Source organism: Drosophila novamexicana, unplaced genomic scaffold (genome assembly GCF_003285875.2).
Source record: "Drosophila novamexicana strain 15010-1031.04,08,12 unplaced genomic scaffold, DnovRS2.1 tig00001059-arrow-arrow-pilon, whole genome shotgun sequence".
NCBI classification, from domain to species: Eukaryota; Metazoa; Arthropoda; class Insecta; order Diptera; family Drosophilidae; genus Drosophila; species Drosophila novamexicana.
Window position 1 is genome coordinate 1,070,141 of NW_020824837.1, and position 18,357 is coordinate 1,088,497.

General features: G+C 40.0%; 1 protein-coding gene across 1 annotated transcript; it reads right to left on the bottom strand.

Annotated features, from left to right (window-relative positions):
* Positions 1-6,936: 6,936 nt before the first annotated feature.
* On the bottom strand, positions 6,937-7,699 carry LOC115765956. Its single transcript, XM_030709707.1, has 2 exons — positions 7,577-7,699; positions 6,937-7,516 (listed from the first exon to the last, which is right to left on the bottom strand). The coding sequence occupies exons 1-2, from the start codon at positions 7,647-7,649 to the stop codon at positions 7,152-7,154; spliced, it is 438 nt and encodes a 145-aa protein (XP_030565567.1). The 5' UTR covers positions 7,650-7,699; the 3' UTR covers positions 6,937-7,151.
* Between the last annotated feature and the right edge of the window lie 10,658 nt (positions 7,700-18,357).

The window sequence follows — 18,357 nt, forward strand, 5'->3', positions numbered from 1 at the left end:
AACATTTCTTAAACAAAACACAAGTCAAACAGTTCCAGAAAATGATGAAGGCCCAGCTTTTTAGCTTAAGATTATGCGTGTAACTCTCTCCCTATCTGTCTCACTTGCTTCCTTTCTCTTTCCCTCTCTAACTCTCCCTTACGCTCTTTCTCCCCTCTGTCGCACGCTCTCTATCTTTCTCCTTCTCTCTATATCACTTTCTCTTCTTTCTTTTACGTTTACGTGGAATTGTTTTTCCAAAAACGAAACTGTTATTAAATCTTCAACTTTAGGTTGCAAAAACAGTTTAATATGTAGAGCTTACTTCCAGGTCAAAAGTCGAAAATTCACGAAAAATGTTGCCCAAAACACCGCTAAGCCAAAAACAAAATTTAAGCACATTAAAGGAAACTAAAAATTGATTAAAAAATAAATACATAAAACTCTCACTAACTTGCAGAAACATTATTAACTAACAAGTATTAGACGGCATGGCTTTGCTCAAGACCTCTTCGTAAAACACGAGCTATTTATTTTCCACCTGTGTCATGAGGTTCATTTTTAAAAGCTCCATCTTGATAACTACTGCGACAGCTAAAAAGGCTTGAGCTGTGTTTTCAGCCGCAATTCATTAATCAATTCGATAACAGACTTTCATTGCAGTTACCTAACACTTAAGCGATAAATTGTTATCGATAACAGCTGTCGATTAGCAATATTGCCCAATCATGATTGGTAAGGGGTTAGCATTACATAGAAGACATTTTAGACCGGATAACCATGGCTACGTTTGGATATTCAATAACACAAAAATCGTATTAATATTTTCGTTTATTTTATAATATCGATAACAATTTCGATCCTATATCAAAAAGTACTCAGTCGACTTACGACTAGAATGAACCACATTTAAATATGTGAATTTAATATAATACTCAAGTAAATATTTGCAATATCCCCGCGCTCCATACTCTTACCTCTCCCCCCTCAGCCCCAGCCATCGATCTATTAAGCTGTTGCTTCGATACTTTAAATGTCCTTTCGTTACGTTTGGCTCCAATTTGCGAGCGAAGCTTTTTGTTCTCATTAGTGGAAAAAATAAACTTTGTGCTGGTAAAGCTACTTCCCTCCTGCTGCCCCGCCAGCCTCCTACGCCCGCTGTTATAAGCTTCTTTTGACATTTGGCATTTTCTTAGCATATGCAGTCACAGGGTACTCAACTCCTGCCCCGCCCCCGTTCCCTACCCCGCCCTTAAGGAATTGAGAGTCCACTTAATATGGAACTTAAGCCGCTTTGTTGCCAAGGGTAACTCAATTACAGCTGCCATTGCTTTATACTACAGCCATTGCATAATATTAACCGAAAGCCCGCCTTCCCTCTCCTTTATCTCTCTCTCTCTCCACCTCCCCCTCTCCATCTTATATAAGCCAAAAGTGTTTGGCAGTCACATTTCATGTAACAAACGGCAAATGTTGGCAGTTCGGGTAGCATTTCAATCGCGCGATATGACACATCATCAAAGTTGGCATATTTCATTATTCGACAGCGATATCCCCCCTCTCGACAGTCAGCCCCCCCCCCCCCTCCCTACGTAACCATATCGTTTGCGTGTTGCGTGTCAGAGTTCAATATGCCAAATGCTCGAAAAGCAGCAAATACCAAAAGGTATCAACAACAACAAGAACAACGGAAACAGCACACAATCAGAAACACAAACAACATTTCAAGTGTTACACTTTACTCGATCTAGATCGAGTGGAGGGGTGGAGAGGGGGCAGTAGGTGGAGGTGGGGGTAGGGTATGCAAGAAATTTTCATTTCATTTCGCGCGCCATTTGAGGCGGCGCCGGTTCAAATTGTTGCAATGTAGCTGCCATTGTGATACCCTGTAATAATCAAAGTATTAACAAAGAGTTGATTATTACAGGGTATAAAAATGTTGTCAAATTGTGCATGTGGGCAAGTATCAAACTATTAACTATCATGTATTTCGATCAAATCGATTTTCACCCATATGTATATTAAAGGTTTTCTAAAAGAATGTTGAGCTTATTGAAGCTAGAGATTCTAACTATTGCATGTGGGCTCTCACCCATCAAAATTATCCTAGAAATAATATTTCCTTCGATTACTTCGATTAAGATATATTATATGGAAGAATTAATGAGCTGGAAAATATAAATTTGCTGTCTTCATTATGCTTCATTATGTTCTCTAACTTCATCATATTGACTTTAGAGACTTGATAAAATGCTCCAAAGTGATTTAAATTGATTTGTTATCTATTTTATTTTCTTTAAGGCTGCGCAGATTCCGGAATGCTTGAAGATGTTAAGGAGTTGACTTTTTGGTATGTAGCTTCTGATTAACTTTATAAATTTGGCTTATTTTGAATTAAAAAATATATCTAAAAACTTTAGTACATATTTGCTAAATTGAAATGTTTTTTTTTTAATATAAAACTTTTTATATTTATCGATTAATATAAATAATTAATATTTTAATAGTCGATAAGTATCGATAGGCAATTTGAGTTCATTTTGTATGTATGACTTAAATGCCGCAAATGTATATATTTAAAAATACTCTAATAAATTTGGAGTATAGCTATTAAAATATGGAAGATTCCATATAATAACGACTTTATAGCCCAAAATCGATAAATATCGAGACTCAAGCATTCTTAAGTATTTTGAAAGTATTGAGTTTGGCAACGCTTCCATTTTAAGCTCATTCTAGTTAATGTTAGGGTATACAGAGTATCTATCCAAGTCGATAACATTCGACAATGAAATTCCAGTTTGTTATTGTTGTTGTTTCATTGATTGAAATCGCATAAAAACAAAGGCAGTCCAAAGTGATGGGCGGTTTATTTCGTGTTATTGCTGTTGTTGTTGTTGGGGAATGGAGTGTGAGGCCTATAGAGCATATCAGGTAGACCCCCACCTGTAATCTCGGGGCGGGGCGGCGTATAGTGTGCTTCGTGGGCGTTGCATAAAAATATGTATTGGAGTGTGTGCACAAGTTTTGCCGTTCGATATTTTGTGCTGCGTTCGGGCTTTTTTGATTTGCCTAACGTGAAAGTTTTGATTGTTTTTCGCGTTTCAATTTCGCCCCAAATGACAGTCGAACATGCCATGAAATATGAGTTGATTGCCGGCCTGTTAAAACGAGCTGGGCGTGACTATTGACAGGTTATAAATTAGATCGTAAGTTGGCGGAGTTCAAAATAAAAAATGCGAGAAAAAAAAACAAGCTCATTAGACGGCGGCAATTACTTCTAATTAATGTCCTTTTGAGAAGCATAAAATTTTGTTAAATTTTGCAGCCTGCCTTTTACCTTTTCTTACACGCCAATTAACTCGCAACGCTCATTACAGACGTTGGCTCTGGTAGGGGGCGTGGCTAGTTGTGTCACTCTTTGGTGCAACGGGGCGTATTAATTAGCCACTCGAAGCGAGTGGCACCCCAGCTACACACAGGTAGACAGGTAGACAGGGTGGGAGTGGGAGTGGGAGTGACTGGAACAGGCTGACGCTAGCTTCAAATGTTTCCATTTTGCAGGCAGTTCAAAAACTGCCCCCCCCCCCCTCCTCCCCTCCCCTCCCAGTTTCTTCTGCTTCCTCTCAGCCAGAGCCCAGCATCGTCGTTAGCATTACGTCAACTAATTGGCTTCATTTGGGGTTGCCTTGTGGCTGCCTGCGTGGCGCTTTTCCTTTTGTCGCCACCAACTGCAGGCGATGTGTGTATGTGTGTGTGTATATGTGTGTATGTGTGTCTGTGTGCGGCTGGCAATCAAGATTTTCTAATTGGCAATGAAAGGCGCATAATTTATGAATATATCGCACACTTATTTCATGCCACACTTGCCAGCAAATGTTATGCCCTGCACCTCAAGTTAAACGTATAAAGGACATACTTCCGTTTGTCAGGCTAATTACGTTCGATAATCAGGCTAAATTTGTGGCTACGTTAAAAACTGCAGCAGCAAGTTTAATAAGGTAATAATGCTCAGATTAAGAGAATGCACAATTGCATTAAAAGCTACGCACGATTTTTACAACCAATCTAAAATCGAGGAATTGCTCTAAACTTTATTTGAAAGACAGACAAAGGCAGACTTAGGCACTGTGCATATAGTTTGGCTCAAATTTGATTAGGTTGAGCCTAGAGGATCAGCGACTTAATGGAGGCTATATATATTCCAAGTCGTTCTTCCAGGAGCAGCTGAATTTGCTAGAAGCACTCAACAGCCTTGTTGTTAGATGTTAGTCAGGACTTCGGTTTCTCAAGAATAAAAGCTCAATAAACAGAACATATCCTCAGGTATTTCGATCTCAGACACAGGCAGATTCTGTAAAGGGAAGCAAGAGACATCACAACACGTTCCGTTCTCTCAGATATAAAAATCTGCGGGCCTTTATAAAAAGCCCAACTATACACGGTTGCATCCAAATTCTTACGGACTGGCATATAAGACCTTACGCCCGGAAAGAGTATCTACATATTTATATTTAGTTCGTACTGCCTTGCTAAAGCGAAAGATAGTCGTGCTTGATCTGGTCTTAATATTATTTGTATACATGATAGAGTATTATAAAAAACAAACGAAACTCGCTCAGCTGACAAAAATTGCACAAGCGGCAATTTACACATTTTAGCCAGGTACGTTAAGTGTGGAATGTAAAAAGATTTTAAAAAAAGGAAAATAAGTGAAATAATATAAAAATCCATCAAACCGCAATTCACTTGCATTTCGCCAGCGAGTGCCAAACTTTCGCCTTTTTTTTAATATATATTTTTATTGCGCATTTTTCGGACATGCCGGAAAAAGTCAAAAATTGCATTGCAGACATGTGTCGGTGTGTGTGCGTGTGCTGAGTATGTGTTGTGTGTGTGTGTGTGTGTGTGTGTGTGTGTGTGCGTGTGTGTTTGGCTTTTATTTTAATTTCCCACGACGGCACATGGGGCGTATGAAGAGTGAAATATGCATTTCAGCTTGGCCTCAGCAAGCTGCCCCTCTCTCTCTCTCTCTTCCTCTTTCTCTCTTTCTCTCTTTCTCTCTCTCTCTCTCTCTGTCTGCACATAAATGTAAAAATTGTGCACTGATGTAAGTGCGTCTTCCGCACTTCAGCGCGTCCGTCGGCCCGTCCGACAGCCGCAAACCAAACAAACCAGCTAACAGCCCCCATCCACGCCCACCTGGCAACGCATTTTACCTGCGCGCATTTTAATAAAAACGAATTAAAATGTACACTAATATGCTTTTATTATTTATGCTTATATTTATTCGGGTGTGTTTCTGTGTGTGCATGTTGCAAATAAATTACACTCGAAAAAGTAAAGTGCACACACACACACACGCACACACAATATGTGAGTGCACAGCACATGTATCCTTAAACGAGGGTTGTCTTTTAAGTTGTGCCCTAAGTAATTAAAATAAGTGCAAGCCGACTGCACAATACTCTTTTGATAGGCTAAAAACAGTTTAAAACAGATGCAAATAGAAATCTATAGAAAATACTTATATTCATTCTATCTAGAAATCTAATTCCATCAATTTTAAGCTGATATTATCATGTGTTCTAAAAGAGTTTATTTTGATTATTTGGTTCTTGACTGCAAAACTGTAAGCACAAGGCAGTGGCTTTTAAACTGTATAAGAATTATCAACATTTTGGGGCAGCAAAAGTTGTAGACTGCGATTTCTGCTTGAACTACAATTGCCATGACAGCCCTCGCTATTTAGTTGTGTGTGTGTGTGAGCCTGAAAATGTGTCACTGTGAAAATTGCTTTGTCAGCATTAGTCCATATCCATCCGAAGTCGATCCACGCACACACACGCACACACATGCACACACGCCCGCACACTCGCTTGTATCTGCTTGAAATTCTCATGCATATTATATAATTTTCCATATGCGGATTAGTCTTAAGCCTCTGTGCCGCCCACAGGGCCAACAACTTGGCAGCAGTAACTGCAGGCAACAACCACAGCAACAACAGCTACAACAACAAGCACGACAACCGTCAGCAGGAAGAACAGTTACATAAACCGCTTTCGCTTGGCAACTTGAGTTTGTGGCTGGCAGCGCGACAGCGGCTTATAATTTGTTTGACAAGCATCAAACTCGCTCACAAAACCAACCAACCCCAACCCCAATCCCACCCGAACCCCGCACTAGCCCACCCCCAAGATCCAGTTAGTTATAGCTTGCTCTATGATTTCACGTAGGGTTAATACAAAAAATGGTACACAAATCTCCCTCTCCCCCGCCTGAACATCATCATGATGAGCATCAAATCCGATTGTCTCGTACATATTACGTTCCGTCAATCCCACTCCCCACTCCTCCGCCCAGCATGCGGCCCTTGAGGAAAATATGAATTGTTAAGCATATGATTATGTCGTAAGCATTTTAGTTGAATGCTCCCGCCATTAGTGAGCAAATGTGGCCTGTTTCTAGGCAGGTGGGCGTGGCATAATCTCAAGTTTCAGTTGCATATTGTTCGACTAGCAGCTGCTTTTAAGCGCGCTTTGTGCGCACAAAGTGCTTTGCTTTGTCCTCCTTTCTTTCAGCTTTACTCAATTATTTTACAAAATTGCAGCAAAATATTAAAAGATTTGCTGTATAGGTCTTTTTGAACAAATCAAATGCAAAAAAAAAATAAACGAAAAAAAAAGAATTCCATCTATTTTCCGCCTCTGCGGGTGGAATTTCCAATATCGATGCGAAGCGTGTTGATAAATTTTGCATGCACGCCAATAAAAATGAGAGGTGATCCGCGAAAGACTAGATATATATATACTTACATTTAGGGTGAAAATATTCTCAAAGCATTGAAAGGCGAGTTTAAAGACATGGAAAAAGTTTCCACCTAAAGCTTTCCACGCTTTCCACCCAAGGAAAGGTGAAATGCCACATAATCACCCGTATTATGAAAGAAAAGTTATATTCTTGGAATAAGCTAATGCGATAAATTGATAACTATTCCAGCTTACAGTCTTCGCTCTGTCTCTGCACTTTCTCCTTCTGACACTCGCTCTTTCTTCATTCTCTCCCTCTATATATTGCACACAAGCAGATATAACAAGTGAGAGCGAGAACGCGAATACTTAACCTTTTGCAGCTACTTCTCTCAGCTCTATTGTCTTAAAATTTCAAATTTATAATAATGTCCGATATGATATCTGTGCTTCGTAGAAATTGCGTAGGTCCTGCGCCACGTGCAGCTGCTTGCAGAGTTCTCCGGGTGGATCGACCCAGGCCTGCACCACTTCGTTGGCCTGCAGCGGGTTGCCCATCTCGAAGAGCAGCCCCTTGCCAAATGTATCGTCTATATGCTTGGCCTGCACCACCTCGTCCACCAGATTGTACAGCTTCAATTCCAATAGCAATTTGCGTGCCAGTCGAACTGGATTCTCAGTGCCTCGAATGGGCTTCACGTCGTCTTTAACGGGCGTCACCAGAAGGCGCGGACTGAACTTGAGGTCTTCGTTGTGTGTTGTCAGCGGCGCCGACATGGGTTCACCTGAAATGCATATTAACCGATTATTAATTGTTTCGCAAACTTGTAAGCTAATCTACGCACTGTTGGGTAATGCATTGCCCAGCTCAGAACTTTGCCAGATCAAAAGCAGCGCCAACAGTGCCAAGAATTTCATAATGTTCACACGTTCGATTTCAGTTTAAATGTCGCTAGCAACTGAGCTTCGAGCGAAGTGAGCCGTCGGTGCAAACTTATAATCAGCAGCTGTTTGACCTCGCGCTCAGGTCAAAGCTTTTTTTCTTTTTATATACCCTACAGAAGGAAGCAACACAAGGTATATGAGCTTTTATATATATATATATAAATATATTATTTATATACTAGATTCAGATGTGATTCATCTCGAGCGAACATTTCCTGGCAATCGAATATCTAATTTTCTTGGCAAGCCCAGTTTTTTTCCTAAATTTATTAAAACGTTTTCCAAGGTTCACGAATTAACTGTGGAAAAATGCAGTTTCTCAGCGGTTGCCACTTGGGCTGTGATCAGTCAATCAGTAAATCAGTTAATCAATCTTTCACTCAGTCAATCAATTATTCACGCAATCAATTAGTCACAGAGTCACTCAGTCAATCAGTCAACCAGTCATTTATAAAGTCACTCTGAGCCATTCTATCTATCAATCAGTCTGTCAATCAGTGGTCAGTAAATAAATATGTTAGCTAATCGACATGCCATTCAATCAGTCTTTCACTCACTCAGTCAGGTAATAAGTCAACTAATCAATGAGTTAGTCAATCACTCAGTCAATCACTTAATCAGCCATTCAACCATTCAGTCAATCAGTCAGCTAGTCATGCATTAAGTCGTTCAGTCAATCAGTCATTTAATCAGTGCGTTAGTCATTCAGTCAGCTAATCATTGCATCAATCAGTCAATTAGTCAATTAGCTTTATGTATAAAAATGTATAAATTTATTTGCCACGTTCATTTCTATCGAAAAGCCTGCTTTGGGCGCTTGTTACCGTGGGTACAGAGTATCTCACAGTCGAACCCTTTGCGAGTGCATTACATTTACTTTGTTCGCTCTGCAAGTGGGCCATATGCGGCTTGTTTAGCCCCTTTCTGCTGGCTGTGACTGCTGTGAACTGACATCAGTCTCTTAGCGAGTCGTAGCTGGCGCTGGGCCAGTTGCTTAATGATGCACATGTGTCGCCGGCATTTGTTCTGGACAGTATATCAAACGCCGGATGCTGACACATCGCGGCAGTCCTCGAAACCAATTAGGCACAGTGCCAAAAACTACAAGTCCTTAAAACACAAGAGCACAAAAACAATTGCCACAATATCTCTTCGTACATTTGCAAAAGTTTATAAAATGCAATTAAAGTGTATACAAAAGGGGAGGGACTGGTAGTAAGATGAGTTCAGCCTAGTTCATGGGTGTAGTTAAATGTCTTTTCATTTTATTTAGAAATTTCTTATGAAAAAAGCGGCAATTTAAAAATATTTTCGTCTCGCCGAAGATTCAATTCCCTCGTAGACATTTAACTTAGGGATTTTGCGCATATGTGAGAATATTAAAGCTCGTAAATGCTGAGCTTTTTGCAAATATCATGGAAAACAGAATATTTTATATTTTAATCGCGTACATTTCCGGAATGAGCCGAAGAATGCAGGATATAGGCAGTCCTCTGCCAATCCTTGTGTCATGTTATTGCCTTGTTATAATATATAATAATAATATATAATTTGTTGTCATACAAAACATGCCCACATTTAATGTATTTCACTTAAGGCTCTGCCTTCACATAAATGAAAATCAGGAAAACGTGAAATAATTTCAGCACGCGGCGATATCATCAAATTTCATGCACTATCAAAGTCAATTTCCTGCCGGGCAACCGCGCAAACACAGGGCACAAGTCAATGCCTCGCGGGCGGGCATGGGTAGGCGGGGAAGACGGGGGGACGGGCTTGGGTCGAGTTTCAGCCGCCGCAACGGTCGTCGCGTCTTCTGGCCGCCAGACACAGAAAATAATTTATTCAAACTTGAGCCGTGGCGGTCGCTCGTTGGCTGCCCTGCGGTTCATTGTCAGTTAAGCTTTTTAAAAGAAAACCACTTAGAATGTTGACATTATCCTTCACTTTCTATTTATTTTGTCATTTAATCAACTTCCTGCTCGACTGTCGTCGGCGTCGTCGTCCTGGCGCACCCTCTGATTTGCATACCAACTGCTCGGGCGCCACGTCTTGAGATGGACGCCACACTTGTTGTTGTTGCCCGCCTGCGCCAATCAGTCAACTTCCCACTGTTTGTGCCACCAAATGTTTTTGGGGGTAAATAAAAATTGCTTTTTGCCGCATAACCTGTGTGGATGGGCGCCTACCACACCCCCTGGCCGCAAAGCCTAGCCCATCAATAGATAGAGTCAATTTGATAGCTGACTGGCCCTGCTCATTTGGCGTTATTAAAGCAATTCTATGAATATTTTAAAGGCTTTTGTTCGGACATAGTGCCCCATAAAAGGTTTAGTGTTTCACTTCGATGCCAAAGAGCCAAATGCACAAAAGCTTTGCCCGACGACTTCAAGGCAAATATTACGAGTATGTAAATAATGTGGCTGGCAGTTGAATGTGTATCTTGCATTCTTGTCGTCGAGTCCCCTTCAAACGATTGGCTTAAATAACTGCCCGGGAAGGAGGGGAGCTTGGGAGACATAGAGGCTCCGACTGGCCACATTATGAGCTGAAAGCATCCGAAACCCTAAGCCGCATTTGGGCAATCAGGCGCGCAAAGGCGGGCCCATTGAATGGTCTATTGTTTTTGGGCATGAAAATGCTTTTAATTTGCCACTTTTCACATAAAAATAAAACCACAAAATACTTATTTCAAAACATACGAAAATAATAAAAAAAAAAGGGAAGTAAATGGGTAAGCCATGCATTAGCAGAAAAGATAATTTCTTATACCCTGTGTACAGTGAATATTACAAAACTAGGGTACATGAAGTTGTGAAAATGAAATATAAACATAACTAAATCGATATGCAAAACTAATTTATTCTTAAGTTGCAAAACAAAACATTTTTGTGTAGCTTTAGGTTAAACAAGCGCAGCTTGTCTCGACTTAAAAAATCGATAATTATCGATATTCCAATTTTTTTCTTTGGGCTAAGCACATAGAAGACCAAGATTATAATTAAAACTCTATATGAGCGACTAAGTTAACTTGAATTTTTTGTAGCTTGGATTTTATCAAATATACATATCGATAAAAATCGATATGCAATAACATTTTTCTATTCGTACAAACAAATCCGTTCAACCTTAGTATTTTGATGTAAAACAAACGCACCAATTTGCAATTAGATCTTGTATATTTAGCAGCTCATCTTGGTGAGAATTTGATGAAAGGCTACAGGGTATCTGCCTGTCACCCAGCACACATTATATTTGTATTGCTTTTGTTTATTACAAGTATTTTTGCAGTCGTCTCTAATGAAAACGCGCGAAATAAGTCGACTTGAAAGCACTTATAGTATTCCCATCTGCCAGCGGAGAAAGATACAATAACTAGAGCCAAAACTGAAGTGAGGGAAGATGCCGGGGTCGGGATTGGCGCAAAATTTGATGCCCAACTTTTGCGTTGACTTGTTGTTTTTTGTGCTGAAAGTTGCCTTCTCCCTGTTGCTTGCTGTGTCTGTCTATTGCTGTTGCAGCTCGTGGCTTAATGCTGAAATAATTACGCGCCAAAGTTGATTTTCAACGTACTCAACGATATTTGCAGCTCCCCGCTAGTAGTTCAACCGCCCACAAACAAACTCTCAGCTGAAGTACGTGCCGCACCAATAAACCGAGGCCAACAACAACTATGCTGTAAGTGTGTGTGTGTGTGGGTGGGTGTGTGTGTGTGTGTGTGTGTGTGTGTGTGTGTGTGTGTGTGTGTGTAGCTGCTTTTGAATTGATTAAACATAAAAAAGAGATCAGCAAGTGGAAGCTGCAAAAGTTCGCGGCAGCAGCAAAAACATTGCATGCTTCGTGGCGCTAGACTAGGGCAAAATGAAACTCAAAAGCTGCACTCATATATGAAGTGCTCGTGTGTTTGCGTAACTGCAGCCTGTAATTACAATTTATTTTATTTATTTTCTAATTTGTAAAAATTACATTTCAAAGAGATTGCTGTAGCTAATTAATTTACTTGCTGCAAGCATTGCGCTGCACTCTGATTGGTTTCCATTTTAACAACGACATCGCTGAAGCTCAACAACTAATCGACTCAATTAAAGCTAATTAATTGATCTCTGATTGGCTCTGCTGAAATCTAGTCGACTCAGCGTATATTAAGCTCAACACGAATAGTTTTACTCTGAAGCTCTTTTCATCAAAGAGTTCGCCCTGTGTACATGTTTCACCCAATACATAAGCTAGTCGCCGATTGCCTCGCTGAAATCTATTCGATAAAGCATACTTATATTAAGCTCAACTTATTACTCAAAGAGTTCTCCTTGATTGAATCTTTATATACAATACAATACATCTGGTCCACTGGAACCTATTCGATAAAGCATATTTTAAGCTCAACTTCTCGCTCAAAGAGTTCATCCTGAACTCTGATTACCTCGATCAAGTCAGCAACATACCTGAACGACTCAATTATTGCAATTAAGCTCACAACTAATCATTTGTGATTGGTTCGCTGACAACTCTTGCGTTCAACTTAACGCAAACAGAGTATAGCGCGCACTCTAATGTCTAAATAGCGTATATGCACACACACATATATAAGCCACTTTTTTTTACATCCCTGCTTATTTTTTGTTTTATTGCACTTTAGGCCAGTTAATTAGTAGCCCATTGATACAGTTGCCGCTGCAGTCGGTCGCTAATTTTGACCACAATATAAACTGCGCAGCGGCAGGCACAAACGTTTGCATTTATTAATTAAAACGCCACAAAAACGCAAAGGTAAACAGCACAAACAGCGAGGCACTCATTACGGTTCGGCAGGTGCTCATCAAAAGCAGGACAACATTCAATTGAATGACACCAAAGGTTTGTTGGTTTAATTATGCGCGCACATCAGCCCAGCCCCGCAATTGCGGTTATTGTCATTCACAATATTTCTGCTGCATTGTCGTAATAATTGCAAAAAGCAAACAACAAAAAAAAAAAAAACAGCAAAACAAACAAAACATAAACAAACAAACAATTTGGCCGCATTTTGCATTTGATTTTTAATTATATTGCGACAGGTAGCGAGCGTTTCACTGCGGCCTGTGGCCGCCTAACCATAAATGCGCACATCTATCTATCTATCTATCAATTTATCTATCAATTCGTCTGTCTATAATATTGCATTTGATAATTGCCATTCAAGCGTTTCGATTGAAATTTCATATTTGAGGTTAGCTTACAAACACATCAACTTCCACAAAAAGAAAAAAATATATAATGAATAAAAATTGTGGTCACAATTTTAAATCATGTTTCATAGAATATTATCAATTGCAAAATAAATCTAAAAGGCTTTAGCTTGTGAATTTACCAATTTACTAAGCAAGCTGCGTTTTTAAACTGATCAACATTATTTGTTATTTTCTGTTCTTTCAGTGATGTGTTTATGTAAAGATTCGTCGTCCGCCTGCTGATAGGTGACGATTAAGTAATCTTGCGTGTGAATTTACAGGTGAGTAAGTTAGTTATAATAAATTCTTATATGAATATAGATATAAATTTCCCACACCCATAATTCGGTCAAAACTCATCTGATTTTCACGAGGTTTGGCTTTTTCTTCATGGTTTTACCTCTAGATTAATCTGGCATTTAAATCGGAATACATAATTTTTAGTCGAAATTCATGTCGAAATCTTACCCCCAGATTCATATATGGACATGGTTCGAAATTCCCCACCCCCATAACTCGGTCAAATCTTATCAGATTTTTACGAAACTTGGGTCTTTCTTCATGGTTTGGCCTCTAGATCAATTTTGCATATAAATCTGCCAACATGAATCTTGGTCGAAAATCATGTGAAAATTGTACCCTTAAATGTCCTGTATAGACATAGGTCAAAATTTCTCACCTTCATAACTCGGTCATTATTTTTACATTATGGCTTCCATTTTTCTCTAGAAATATAGAACGTATTGGAAAATAATATGAACAAAGAGTAATATTTTAATTGTGGGTCAAATTTAGTGTAATAACTTTCTGTAAATATACGACATGCCAAAATTACAACAGTTTTGATCTTAAAAAGCTCTTAAGCGTCCAGTAGGAACGTTTCCCAGTATTTGAACTTCTTTGTCAAAGTGGTCCTGGCTTGTTCTTGAAACTGATTCTGCATTTAAAACTTGTTTTAAAACATATTTTCAATTTTTTACAATTATTTTCTTTTGTCTTAAAACATATCAAGTTAAATGCTAAATCAATTTTATGAAACTTAAAAGTTTGTAATACGTATTTTAAGCGCAGAGTCTAATTGACTTTGATCAAGCTAGACAAACAGACGAACCCAACAGACATTAACGCTGACATATGGAACTCAAAATAAAAATTACTCACACACACCAAACACACACAGGCACACACACGCGGACACACACACGCTGACAAAATCCAATCAACGTTTTCTTTTTTTCTAATCAGCAAAGTATAAAGTAAATTCAATTACGCGGCGAACAGCAGCTACTTTGTAAATCCCCAGGATCACACACGCACACACACACACACACACATGTCTAGCAGGAATGTCGAGTGTGTACCGTTATTTACATACACTCACAGGAGTGTGTGAAGGGGTGTGCGTAGGCGTGTGAGTGCATGTGTGAGTGCGAAATTTGTCCCAAAAGGAAGTTTTTGAAAATAAATAGAATTCCGCTAAAGTCAAAGCCGAGTAAACAAGTGCGGTAGTTGATGAGCCAAGAGAGTGGGGCTGAGGGGGTCTATGGGAGGGGCAGGGCAGCTGACGTGTATTTGTCGTGGTGTGCGAATCCACGGATCCATGGCAACTAATCAGAAATTCCGTCTCATGCGCGACCATTTCCACAAGATAAAAAAAAGAAGAAAAGCAGAGAAAAGCGAGACGACGGACAGAGGAGCTGCAGGCCAGGAGCGAGCGAGGGGGGATACGCTGGGACAGTGGGGGGACGGGCAGACGCACCAAGAGCCAAAGGCTCAGGCAGCGGCAGGGACGAGGAGGCAAAGCGGCAGCAACAGCGTTTGGGATTATGCAAAATTCAATTTGCAACTTAAATGTGTTTATTTTGCGTTACGCTGGCGCAATTTTTATTTTCACTGAAAATGAGGGATTTAGCACGCCAAGGCGCAGTCGAAGGACACCGCCAGTATAAGCACAGCAACTGGAGCAGAGCAGGAAGCCAGACCCAGGCCGGCCCACAACAGTAAGCCGAACGGGTAGTTCGAACCAAACAGCCAACCAATGAGCGTCACCGCCATCAATTTTCCAATCTTATTGAGCGCTTAAATGTGTGTGTGTGCGAGTGTGTGTGTCTGTGTGTGTGTGTGTGTGTGGCAACATCGTTTACTCTGCCTGGCGTAAATTGCTGATTTACAAACAAAATGTGATTTTGCACAGGCCAAAACCCCAACAAGCCAGTCCCCGTCCTCCCCTCCAACCCCCTCCCAAAACTCCTTTTGCTCTCAAAGAGCGCCTTTTTTTTATGGCGCAGGCTTCCCTTTTGCATAATAAAAGTCGTGGACAAATTGCCGAAATTCAATTTGATAGTAAATTTGGTTGCCATTTATTTAATTTGATGAGCCTCAAGTCGGTCGCCCATCAAAATTATCGAATCACAAAAACTGTAAACGCCGCATACGATTTTGACGCACTGTCAGCATTTTTTTTTGTTTTGTCATCTTGCAAGTTTGTGGCGCAAGTTGTCTAAAATTCGTAACGCACTTTTTAATTAGGTGTCAGTCAGTTTACTTATGACAACAACTGTGGAATTAACATTGAAAAGCGCTGACAAAGTTTCGGCGGCAGGCGGAATACGCATAATTTATGCCGCCACTGTAATTTGACGAACACCTCAGAAAACCAAAGCAAGTGTTTTGAATGCACTCGAAGAAATTGTGTGTGTACTTGTCATTGCACAAAGGTTAACGCAGAAATAAAGTTTAATGACTACTGAAAATGGGTTCAATTCTAAAAAGAACACCTAGAATTTGTTCCATTTTAATTTTATATTGGAAAAAGGATTTCATTGAACTAGATATTTAAATTCTTATTTGAATTGGAATATATTTAATATAAAGAAAATTTGAAATACTTGACTTGCGTAAAATACATAAAAACTTCTCTAGGCAGCCCATATTCCACTTTGATTTGCGAATTTATTTCACATGTTGAGCATAACAAATACTGTTCCTAGTTAATTGTGGATTATTTTTAATAATGTTCAATATTTATAGTAAATTAAATTCAGTTTTATATGTTTTGGTGCAATCTGAGATATATTTTTTAGGGCAACATAGAAATTCGCCCATGTTCCACTTAAATTTGCGAATTGATTTCACACAATGAACGTAGCAAATATTTATATTTTGGCGGAATTATTTTCAATACTTTAAATTGAACATTTTAAGTAAATTTATAAAATAAAAAAATTATTTTATGTGTCCTAAATCTGAAAAGCTTATCTGGGCATTAAAGAAATTCACGCATGTCCCACTTAAATATTAAATCGATTTCACATATGCAGCCCCAACAAATATTTCTATTTAATCGCAAATTATTTTTAAATTTGTTGTTTTGTTTTATTTTTTGTTTGTCCATTCTTTCGAGCTTCGTTTTGTTTTTTGCAGTGTAGAGTCTAATGAATGTCAGCACCCACAAATGACAGTTGAATGGGAATTTAGTTTTAAACAAAGCGTACGCCACACGCCCCCAATATCCCAGCCTCCCTCCCTCCCCTCTCCCAAACCGCGGCCTATAAGCAAAATATTTTAGTTGCCGCACGCAAATTAGCTGAAAGTTTTGCCCACTGTCCGCTGAGTGAGTGGTTGGGTGGTTGGGTGGTTTCATGGTGCCGGCTGCTGTCTTGAACTTTGATAGGCCCTCAGACTCGGCAGCTCAAATGAATATTTGATAGCACCGCCAGAGAAAACAAATTAAAAGCGCTGGCATAAAGCTTGTTGCATACTTTATGGCGCTAATTTAGGTAGAACAGCAAATGACACTAGCAGCAGTCAGGGCCGGAAGGCGAAGAGAGGGGGTGGACATCTTGACGGGGCCAGGCTCTGAAGTTGCAAAACTTAAGAAAACTCTGTGCCCCATGCAAGGCGCCGCCTGCCCCAACTGCTGACTGCCTGCCCGCTTGTTTATGCACGCACATTAATTTCAAAGGGCTGCAGTGGCCAAAAGGAGGTTGGTTGTGGGCCGGCAACCACGGCAGCTGGCCAAAATGCTTTGGACCACCAACCACATTTCAATGTTGCAAAATTTTGTCGCACAACTAAATGCTTTTAAGTGCATTTGCCTGTTCGCTGCCAGAGGGCGGGGCCAGTGGGCGGCACATGAAAGGGTTATGTGTGGCCGAGACAGGCAGCGGGGCGAGCGTCAAATTTGTGCCAAAAATGTTGCTGCTGGGCTTTTCAACTAGCATTTGTGGCCCGAAACAAAGCAAACTTTTGCATGACATGCAACTGCTTGAGGTGTGCCGCAACGAGATGAACGCGTGCCGCAGCACGAATTACAAATCTAAAACACGATCCATACGATGTTTGTAGGGCATATTTTATAAAGATATTACTCCTTGCAATAGGTCTCATGTGTTGTAAATTAAACCACTGTAGTTAAAACAGTCTGTGGAGCCAAGTGTTTAACAACCGCAGTGTTGCAAAACGCGTTGCAGGTACAGGTTTCCGCTTTTGCGAGGGGTATTGGAATAAATACCTCTCATTCTTGGTATTTAAATAACTTTGATTTATCAACTATCAATTTTAAATCCAATTTTTGTATAATCCGGGAAGTTTTTTTGGACAAAACAGTCTTAATATGAAAGAAAGGATATATGCTGGAAAATTTCTTAAAAATGTAAGGAAAAGTTATGGAAACTCAAAAGAGGCAAACACTTCGCTAAAAGACATTTAGCTCTATATTATACAGAGACGGAGATTTTGCCAACTATTTATTTATTATTACTTTTTTTTTTCTAAATGACGAAATTTAGATGAGCTGTGCTAAGGTATTGCAGAGATTAGGCGGGCTAGATTAGATTCAAATCGGAATCAAGAACCGATAGAGAACTGCATTTGGAAATTATCGAAATTCGTATCATATCTTATAGTCCCTCGCTCACCTGAACTTCACACGCAGCCTATGGACTTCAACTAAATACCAATACCACCAAAAATCAAGGCAAATGAAAGCGTGGCATGTTCTGTCTTTTGTGTTTACATAAGCTTCATCTGGACCTGAACGTGGCTCCAGCAATTACTCAACAGCCCAGCGCCAACTGACGCATACAGGCCGAGTAGCAAGTGGGCGTACATATTGTGGTCTCATAAAAGGCAGGCTCTGCCTTTTACTATACACTCACAGTTGTGGCATATCGGCTATTTATGCATCTTGACCTGTGCTAATTAGTGCAGCAGCATGAAAGGAGCGGGTGATGGGACGTCATCAGCATGTGGCAAGGTGCCTTACTGTATGGCAGCCAATATTAATTGCATTGACAGAGTAAAGGAGAGGGACAGAGTGAGAAAGAGAGGAAAAAAGAGAGAGAGATAGAAAGGGGGGAGTAGTTTGTTGACATGCTGTTGCCATTTCTGGCCGCCGCCATAGTCATTCATGCCATGGCCAGCATGAGGCGACTGTTACCGCTGTTGTTGTTATACCCTGTAACCAATGAGCG